Source organism: Cebus imitator, unplaced genomic scaffold, assembly GCF_001604975.1.
Source record: "Cebus imitator isolate Cc_AM_T3 unplaced genomic scaffold, Cebus_imitator-1.0 Scaffold215, whole genome shotgun sequence".
NCBI classification, from domain to species: domain Eukaryota; kingdom Metazoa; phylum Chordata; class Mammalia; order Primates; family Cebidae; genus Cebus; species Cebus imitator.
Window position 1 is genome coordinate 3,131,696 of NW_016107530.1, and position 10,582 is coordinate 3,142,277.

The 10,582-nt window shown below is 38.9% G+C and overlaps 1 protein-coding gene across 2 annotated transcripts in view; it reads right to left on the reverse strand.

The window, feature by feature from the left end:
- Nucleotides 1-10,582, reverse strand: part of VPS26A (VPS26, retromer complex component A) — a 50,849-nt gene that overhangs the window by 32,235 nt on the left and 8,032 nt on the right. For both annotated transcript variants that reach the window (XM_017548928.1, XM_017548929.2), the window contains exon 2: nucleotides 10,026-10,175. In XM_017548928.1, the coding sequence (XP_017404417.1) occupies nucleotides 10,026-10,175 (150 nt within the window). The remainder of the gene's footprint in view (nucleotides 1-10,025; nucleotides 10,176-10,582) is intronic.

Genomic DNA, 10,582 nt, shown 5'->3' on the forward strand with positions numbered 1-10,582 from the left:
AAAAAAAAAAGAAAAAAAAAGAAAGACCAGACATGGTGGCTTATGCCTGTAATCCTGGCACTTTGGGAGGCCGAGGTGAGCAGATCATGAGGTCAAGAGATTGAGACCAACCTGGCCAACATGGTAAAACCCCGTCTCTACTAAAAATACAAAAATTAGCTGGGCATGGTGACTTGCACCTGTAGTCCTAGCTACTCAGGAGGCTGAGGCAGGAGAATCGCTTCAACCTGGGAGGTTGACGCTGCTGTGAGCCAAGATGGCGCCACTGCACTCCAGCCTACCTTTTCAACAGAGTGAAACTCCATCTCAAAAAAAAAAAAGGGGGGGCACAGGAGAGGTGGCTCATGCCTATAGTCCCAGCTACTTGGGAGGCTGAGGTGGGAGGACTGCCTGAGCCCAGAAGTTCTGGGCTGTAGTGCAGTATGCCGATTGGGTGTCCGCACTAAGTTTGGCATAAATATGGTGACCTCCCGGGAGCGGGGAACCACCAGGAGGGGTGAACCTAAGGAGGGGTGAACCAGCCCAGGTTGGAAACAGAGCAGGTCAAAACTCCCGTGCTGATGAGTGGTGGGATCACACCTGTGAATAACCACTGCACTCCAGCCTGGGCAACACAGCAAGACCCCGTCCCCATCTCTAAAAAAATAAAAATAAAGGAATCATTGTATCATTGTGAAGAACTTAAGAGGGAATACCATGGTCATGTGGCAAGTACTCAATAAATATTGTTATTATAGCAAACCTCTTTTCATGTGAATGAATGCTGGTCTATATTATTACATTAATAATGGCCATAAGCATCTAATGGTTACTACCATAATTAGGTTTTTTAATGTCTGGACATTTAAATGGCTTTAAATTTTTGAATATTATAAACAGTGTAATGGACAAGGTTGTTTATCTTAGGATAAAAGCTGATCAGAAGAATGTGGGGATCAAAATAATATTAATCATTATTGGCACTGCTCAGATATTTCCAGCTGTATACATTCTGAGTGCATGGTATGATTGTATTCCCTACCCTCTTATGGTTGGGTATGTATAAGACTGGTTCTAAAGACAATCAATTTGATCTAAAATGGTCTTTGTTACTTCTAGGATGGAGCGTTTCAATGGCTTGTGAGAGACTCTGGAGAGATTTCTCTTCCTCAGCCATGATGAGCGAGATGTTCCAGAGAGTGGCTGCTCCATTACTGAGCATCGCACAGAACAAGGCCCTCAGCTGACTTACAAGAAACATGTTGCCTGGACAAGAAAGAAGCCACTACCACTGTTGTTTTAAGTCACTGGGTTTCGGGGTTATCTATTATATAGTAATAATCCAGCCTGTTCCCACTACTATAAATGATATCCACTGTTGAAGATTTTGATACATATTGCTAAAGTGCCAGAATGGTTACACATGGCCTTTTAAAATCTCAGATCAATTTCTGAGAAGATGGCAACATAGTCTTTGAATGTCCCCAGATTCCCCCCATAAAAAGAGATGGACCAACTAGACAGCAAAACCAAAAAATCTAAGGACCTAATTTACCACAAAAAAAGATCCCCACAATCCCAAAATATAATGAGTAGGGACAAACTAGGTTAACATCCGCAAGTACTAGCATGGTATTAGTGCTGTGCAGGAGGAATCAAAGAAAAACAATGGGATGTCCGATGGACCTAAGAACCCCAAAATCATTCATATATATTCACTGGAAAGCACAGTGTCAATCTGAGAATAAGAGCTAAAACTGGAAGGGGTTAGCCAGGCGTAGTGGCTCACGTCTGTAATCCCAGCACTTTGGGAGGCCAATATGGGTGGATCACGAAGGTCAAGAGACCAAGACCATCCTGGCCAACATGATGAAACCCTGTCTCTACTAAAAATACAAAAAATAGCTGGGTGTGGTGGTATGCACCTGCAGTCCCAGCTACTCAGGAGGCTGAGGCAAGAGAATCACTTGAATCCAGGAGGCGGAGGTTGCGTGAGCCGAGGTCACACCACTGCACTCCAGCCTGGTGACAGAGCAAAACTCCATCTCAGAAAAAAAAAAAAAAAAAAAAAAAAAAAAAACTGGTAGGAGTTTTGCATAATCCAATAATATGAGAACACTCAAAACTGACCAGCCAGGCCTCCTGTCTAGGGATAGCTGGTTAGAAAAACTAAAACCAGACCTTCAAAAGTTCAGGAAGAGCCAAGCGCAGCAGGTCAGACGTGTAATCCCAGCACTTTGGGAGGCTGAGGTCAGGAGCTCGAAATCAGCCTGGGCAACATGGTGAAATCCCATCTCCACCCCCAAAAAAAAAAATTAGTCGGGTGTGGTAGTGTGCCCCTGTGTTCCCAGCTACTCAGGAGGCTGAGGTGGGAAGATCGGTTGAGCCTGGGAGGTGGAGGTTGCAGTGAGCTGAAATCGCGCACTGCACTCCAACATGGGTGACAAGAGTGTGGCCCCATCACAAAAAAAAAAAAGTTCAGAAGAAGGTCAGATGCAGTGGCTCACATCTATAATCCAAGCACTTTGGAAAGCCAAGATGGGAGGATCACTTGAGCTCAGGAGTTTGAGAACAGCCTGGGCAACAAAGCAAGACCCTGTCTCTACAAAATAAAAATTTTTTTTAATTAGCTAGGCATGGTGGCATGTGCCTGTGGTCCCAGCTACTTGGAAGGCTGAGATGAGAGGATCACAAGGCTGCAGTGAGCCATGGTCATGCCACTGCATTCCAGTCTGGGCAACAGAGCAAGATCTTGACACACACACCACACACACACACACACACACACACACACACACACACACAAAGTTTAGGAAAACAAATTTCAAATAAAAATTAGCAACATAAATATATCAAGGTCAAATCCCATACAAAGTTATTTTAAGAAAAAAAAAGAAGGAACAGAATGGCATTTCTACAGACAAGACAGATCAAAACTATAATTTATTTCAAAACAGGCTATAAGATATTAAGAAAATGATACAATATACATGAAAGAAAATCTTAGGCTAGGGTGAGAAAAATCAGAAAATAATTAGAAATAGAAGAAAAAATCATTTTAGAAATAAAGGTTAAGCAGAAGGAATACAAGAGCAAAAAACCATACTCCAAAAATACTCAAAAATATTGATATTAAGAGCAGAAGAAAACCAAAGCAATGTAACAAATACTAATTAATGGATGTAATTCAAGAAAACTTTCCTCAAATGAAAAAACTGTCAACAATACTCTGTACCAGAAGACAATGGAGTAATAGATTTAAAACACTCAAGAAAATGTAAGCCAAGGTTATTATATTCGGTAAAACTAACTTTCAAGTATAAAGGACATAAAAAAGCCATTATCAATATGCAAAAAACTTAGGGCTTATTGTTCCCATGAGCATTTCCTGAGAAATCCATTAGACTCTAGTAAGTAGAGAATGAGCTTCAGACAGTGAAACAAAGAGACAAAGATATAAGGATTGGTGGTGCACATTATATATAAAACAATTATTCATAAAACCAGGACTAAGTGAGGGCTGAAAGGAAGCACACAGAGAGTATATAATTACTATACGCTCTCACAACGTACTTACTGTAGTACATTTAAGAAATGTGAGTAAAACAGAAATAGCAAATGCTAAATATTTTTTAAACTAACTTCATAATCATGTTGGTAGCAGTAACATGAGTATTGTTAATTCTGAGACTACTGTGTATATAATGTGGGGTAAAGATAATGAGTAAATTTTGGGATATGCTAATTACATCTTCCCCTTTGACTCTGAAAACCAATATTCTTGATGCAGAAGAAAGAAGATGCACATGTAACATAAGAAGTTACGTAAAAACTTCTAATTCTGACATTGAATTGGAAATGACAGTATGATTCCTGAGGTATTTCATCTTAAAACAATACAAATAAATATATTTATTTAATCTATATTTAAAAACCCTCCCCATCTATCCACTGAGCAGCCTAGCAATAATGCTCAACACAGTAGCAATGAGCAGTCCTTGCATGCAATTATGGCTTTAAAAGTTATGGCTGAGTGCAGGTATGAACCGGAAACATAAAAGAGCTTCAAACATCTTGTCATACCAGTTAGCAAGAAAGCCACCAAAAACTCCTAGGGTCTTTGGCAGTTTATTAAAAACTTAAACATAAATTTAACATAAGACAGCAATTCCACTCCTAGGTACATGCTCGAGACAAAGGAAGGCATAGGTCCACACAAAATTACTACACAAATGTTGACAGCAGCATTAGTCACAACAGTGAAAAAATGGAAGCATCCCAAATACCCACCAACTGGTAAATGGATAAACAAGAGAGTGGTATGGCCATAAAATGGAATACTATTCATCAATAAAAAACAATGATATACTAATAACAAATGCTGCAATATGGATGAATCTCAAATACATTATACTAAATGAAAGAAACAAAACAGGAAAAGACCACACATTGTATAATTCCATTTATATGAAATATCCAGAATAGGCAAATTCATAGAAACAGAGAGATCAGTGGTTGTCAGAGACTGGAAGGAGGGAAAATGGAGAATGACTGCTAATGGTACAGCATTTAAACAAATTTCTGGAGTAATGAAAATGTTCTGGAATTAGTGGCAATGGCTGTACAACTCTAAATTTGCTAAAAATTTTAAGTACACTTAAAATGGGTGAATTTTTATGGTGTATACATATCTCAATACAGCTTAAAAAAAGAAAAATCCTAGGGCCATGTCCAAAGGACACAAGAGTCAACATAAATGTGGTAGGTAGAATTCTAAGATAGCCCTCCATATTACTACCCGACGGTGTGCACATCTGTATAATCCTCTTGGGTGTGGGTGAGGCCAGTGAATATGATAGGATACCACTCCTGTGATGAGGTTACTAATCTGTTGATTTTTTCAGTTAATCAAAAGGGAGATTATCCTAGTTGGAACTGATCAAACCAGGTAAGCTCTTTAAAATAAGATGAATGTCAGATAGATGCTCTCCTCCTGGCTTTGAAGACAAAGCAAACTGAGAGAAGGGGGCCACTCAGCAAGGGTCTGAGGGCAGCCTCAAGGAGCAGACAGCCAACTGCACAAGAAACAAGGCTATTAGTCATAGCACTACAAGGAAATTTCTGCCAAAATCCAGTGAGCCTGGAAGAGAATCCTGAACTTCAGAATAGACTGTGACCTTAGACTGATTTTAAGTCCCTGAGCAAAGGATCCAGCTAGCCCATGCTTGGATTTCTAACTCACAAAAATCCTAAGACATAAATTCCTTATTTTAGGCTGCTAAGTTTGTAGTAACTTGTTATACAGGATGGTACAACTGGAGCTTCAACAGGGTAATATTTATAAGCATCAAGTATGTTTAAATCATGAGCTTATAAATGTTATTGAGAAATAAAACCAATGGTTTACACCTTTGGAGGATAAGGAAACAATTTATTATTTTTTAAGATAGGCCAAAAAAGGAAAAGGGTCAAGCATTTTTTTTTCTATATGAGCTGTACCACTAGGTAACAAAACAAGAAATAAATAATGTCTCTTTATAAATGTATTCCATCTAATAAGTAAAAACAAAATGACAGAATTTAAAATATCACCATTCTGCAACCTCCAATGAGTTAAATCAATCTAGGTACTGAGTATCAACAGTTGCAAAAAAGAAAAAAGACAGAGAAAGAAAACCAGACATTTTGCACCCACAATGAAAAAAGATACCACCACCTATATTCCTGCCAGAAGAATCAAACTTGAGTGTGATTCAAGCCTCTGGACCTAGCTGCCAACTTACAGGCAATAACTGTACCATGAATACACAAACATAGAAAACTCTACAATTCAAATGACCAACGTGCTCTTCAACAGATATTATAAATTAAAGAAAGGTATGAAGAGGGAACCTGAGATTAAGAGAGGTTTAAAAACCATATCAAGTTTTTCTTCCTTTTTTTTTTTTTTTTTTTTTTTTTTTTTTTTTTTTTTTTTTTTTTTTTTTTTTTTTTTTTTTTTTGAGACGGAGTTTTGCTCTTGTTGCTCAGGCTGGAGGGCAATGGTTCAATCTCAGCTCACCACAACCTCCACTTCCTGGGTTCAATCGATTCTCCTGCCTCAGCCTCCTCAGTAGCTGGGATTATAGGCATGCGCCACCAGGTCTGGCTAATTTTTTTGTATTTTTAGTAGAGACGGGGTTTCTCCATGTTGGTCAGGCTGGTCTCGAACCCCCCACTTCAGGTGATCCGCCTGCCTTGGCCTCCCAAAGTGCTGGGATTACAGGCATAAGCCACCTCACCCAGCCTAACAAATTTTTCTTAAATGAGCAAAACTAAACAAGAAACACAAGAAAGTTTACTACTATAAAAGTCAGTACAGTGGTTACTTTTGAGGGGATGGGAGTGTGATGGAGACAGGACACATGGGGTAGCTGGCAAAGTACTACTTCTTGACTTGGATGGTGATTATAAGAAAATATGCCTTATAATAACTTATTTTTGTTGTGTATGATTTTCTAGATGTGTTTTGTTTTTCAATAAACATTAAAAATGAAAAAAATCTCAGACCAATAAACAATCAGATTCAAGATACAGTAACTTTTGAACAGAAAATACTTACCTATAAGAGATCTTATCATTTTAAAAATGTGATCTATAGTTGATCAGGTCTATGTATGATTTCTAGCAATTCCAAAATGTAATTTTTCAAAAAATTATTTATTTAGTGGTAGAGATGGGATCTTGCTATGTTGCTCAATCTGGTCTTGAACTCTTGGGCTTGACAATCCTCCCTCCTTGGCCTCCCAAAGTGCTGCGACTATAGGCGTGAGCCACCACACCCAGGACCAAAATGTAATTTGAACACCAACTATTCTTTTTTAAAAACACACTGGAGTAACTCTATTTCTAGCTTAAATATCCCTTTTCCTTTATCCCATAAACATCAGCCATGAACATTCAATTGGTCCAAATGACATAAAATTACTTTAAACTAGACTGAGGCCGGGCGCAGTGGCTCACGCCTGTAATCTAAGCACTTTGGGAGGCCGAGGCGGGGGATCACCTGAGGTCAGGAGTTCAAGACCAGCCTGGCCAACATGGTGAAACCCTGTCTTAAAATAAATAAATAAATAAAAATAAACTAGACTGAGAATATTTTCTGTAAAACTTAAAAACAGTAAATAGGCTAGGTGCTGTGGCCCATGCCTGGAATCCCAGCACTTTGAGAGGCCGAGGCGGGTGGATCACCAGGTCAGGGTTTCAAGATCAGCCTGGCCAATATAGTGAAACCCCATCTCTACTAAAAAAAATACAAAAAGTTAGCTGGGTGTGGTGGTGAGCACCTGTAATCCCAGCTACTCAGGAGGCTGAGGCAGGAGAATCGCTTGAACCCAGGAGATGGAGGTTGCAGCGAGCCCAGATCACATCACTGCACTCCAGCCCAGGCAACAATACAAGGCTCCATCTCAAAAAACAACAACAACAACAACAACAAAATAAACGAAATAATTTTTTTTTTTTTTTTTTTTTTTTTTTTTTTTTTTTTTTCTTCATATTTTCTGTTCATAAACCACTCACCCCCCGGCCACCCACAGCGCACACACTTGCTCTGTCACCCAGGCTGGAGTGCAATGGCACAGTCTCAGTTCACTGCAACCTCCACCTCCCAGGTTCAAGTGATTCTCCTGCCTCAGCCTCCTGAGTAGCTGGGACTACAGGCATGTGCCATCTTACCAGACTAATTTTTGTATTTTTAGTAGACACAAGGTTTCATTAAGTTGGCCAGGCTGGTCTTGAACTCCTGACCTGTGATCTGTCCGCCTCCACCTCCCAAAGTGCTGGGATTACAGGCGTAAGCCACCACGCCCGGCCAAACCAAATAAATATTTAGTAAAAGCCTATTATATAATCAACACTATGATGTATTTTATGGAAAATAAAGAAGCACACTCTGATCCTCTAATCTTAAGGAGCTTACAACTTAGCAGAAGAGATATTTACATGTCATATCTATAAATGAAATATCTGAGATATTAGGTTCAGTCTCCCTAGAAAGAAAACTAGATTGGTATTCCTAAACCCTCAACCCATTAACAAGTTGTTTCAATAGGCCAAACACTACTACTTTTACTCTTCTTTCATTTGACATGCTCCATCCTTTTGATGATTGTCTGATCTTCTTTAGGTCTCTCTTTTTCTCCATCTTTTTTTTTTCCCAAATAGAGATGAAGTCTCCCCATGTTGTCCAGGATAGTCTCGAACTCCTGGGCTCAAGTGATCCTCCCTCTTCTGCCTCCCAACGTGCTGGTGCTGGGATTAAAGGTGTGAGCCACCACACTTGGCCTTTTTCTTTTGCCATCTTTTAAAAGGACGAGTACAAGGGAAGTAAAGTTGAAAACCAAAAAATTCACTTCAGATTCAACACTAAGACCCCAATAGGTAATCTGGCAGAAGAGACAATGCAGTACAAGTAAAGAAAAAAAAAAAAAACCTCAAATGGCTGGTAAATAAATCTAAGTCCAATCTATCTAGTAACCAAAGAAATGCAAATTAAAATAGTGAGACTGTTCCTCCCTATCAAAATAGCAAACCCGACAAAGCGATCATATTCAATGCTGTCTTGGGTGAAAAAGATCCAAAAACGGACATGTAATTTAATGCAAATACATTTTCCAGGTTAATGTGTATTAAGATCCTTCAGATATTACACATATTTTGGCCTAGCAGCTCACTTTCAGGAATCTGTTCTCAGGAAATAATGCTGTCCTACAGAAATTTATAGAGAAAAACTTATGTATACAGATGTCCGTATTATAAAAGATATGAAGAAAGGCATCTGAAAAACAGAAACTACTTAAATATCCAACAATAGAGGAAAAGGTATGCTTACTATATTACATATAAACATTAATTAATGCAGAGATTAAGAAGAAACACACCCAAAATTTAACAGTGAATTATTTCTATATGAAAAGACGATATAGATATTATTTCCCAAACTGTCTATCACATAAACATATTAATTAAACAAGCAGGGGAGAAAAATCCTAGTATTCGATATTTAAAAAATTATTTCAAATGTTTTGTGGCTTGCTTTTGTCTATGATATTACTATTCTCCACTATCACTGACCACTAACAGCTATTGATCATATTCCCTAAATTAAAAGAATAATCAGCCAGGTGTGATGGCCCAAACCTATAATCCCAGCACTTTTGTAGGCCTAGGTGGGTGGATTGCTTGAGCCCAGAAGTTCAAGACCAGTCTGGGCAACATGAAGAAACCCCATCTCTACAAAAAATATATATATAAATTAGCTCAGGTGGTGGTGTGTACCTGGAGTCCCAGCTACCAGGGAGGCTGAGGTAGGAGAATCACCTGAGCCCAGGAGTACAAGGCTGCAGTAAGCCATGATCATACCACTGCACTCAGCTTGAGCAACAGAGTGAGACCGTATTTCCAAACAAAACAAAACCCCAAAAACAAAAAACCTTATACATCACTTGATAAAGAAAAGGGGAAAAAAGTGAAACCTTATAGAAGGCATTATAAACATGTCTGACCATGCATAGACACATTCCAAAAGTACTCAAGTCCTCTACAGAGTACCTAGAAATGCGATCAACAGACACAATACTAGCAGTACAGAGAGGTAAGCTACGAAGAATGAGAAAGACACCTTTACTCCCAATTGCTAACTTTATGTTAAAGGAAAAATAAACTTTGGGTAAATTATAGCTCCGATCTAGAGAAACTGTCTGAAACCAGACAGAAGCACATAATCACAAACAGGAAAAAAAATTTTTTTCATGAACCACACAGGAGGCTTAAACAGAAAAATTTGCATGAAATTTAGAGACTCTTCCCCTGAAAGCTTTCCAGGGTAAAAATCTTTCCTTTGCAGGAAAGATTATGTTCTAATCAATCAAAGATTTTAGCTGACCTTTGGGAAAAAAATAACTCGCTCTCACAAAATTACTCAAATTTAACAAACAGCAAGGACCACTTTGATAACTAATTCTGATATCCTATAAGTAGACAGTTTTGTCAAACAAAAGATTTACCTTTCCTGAAACAGATTCTCCATCATAGAAGAGATAGTGTTTTTCTACTTTGCCATCTTCAGTTTTCATTTCGGCCATTTTCCTGGTTTCCCCATCATTAAGAACAATATCGATCTCACAAATTGGACCAAAAAAGCCTCCAAGAAAACTCTGAAATAAAATGAAATATTATCATGTTTAGTCAGTCATTATATTTTGTTAATTTGAATTTAATTACCTATGACCTGTAGTTAAATAGACTGCAAATCTTTGAGTTCATAAGGAAATGATACAAACTTATATCAAGGCCACGCGCAGTGGCCCACGCCTGTAATCCCAGCACTTTGGGAGGCCAAGGCAGGCAGATCACCTGAGGTCGGGAGTTCAAGACCACCCTGACTAACATGGAGAAACTCTGTCTCTACTAAAAATACAAAATTAGCTGGGCGTGGTGGCAAATCCCTATAATCCCAGCTACTCAGGAGGCTGAGGCAGGAGAATCGCTTGAACCCGGGAGGCGGAGGTTTCAGTGAGCTGAAATCACCTCATTGCACTCCAGCCTGGGCCACAAGAGCAAA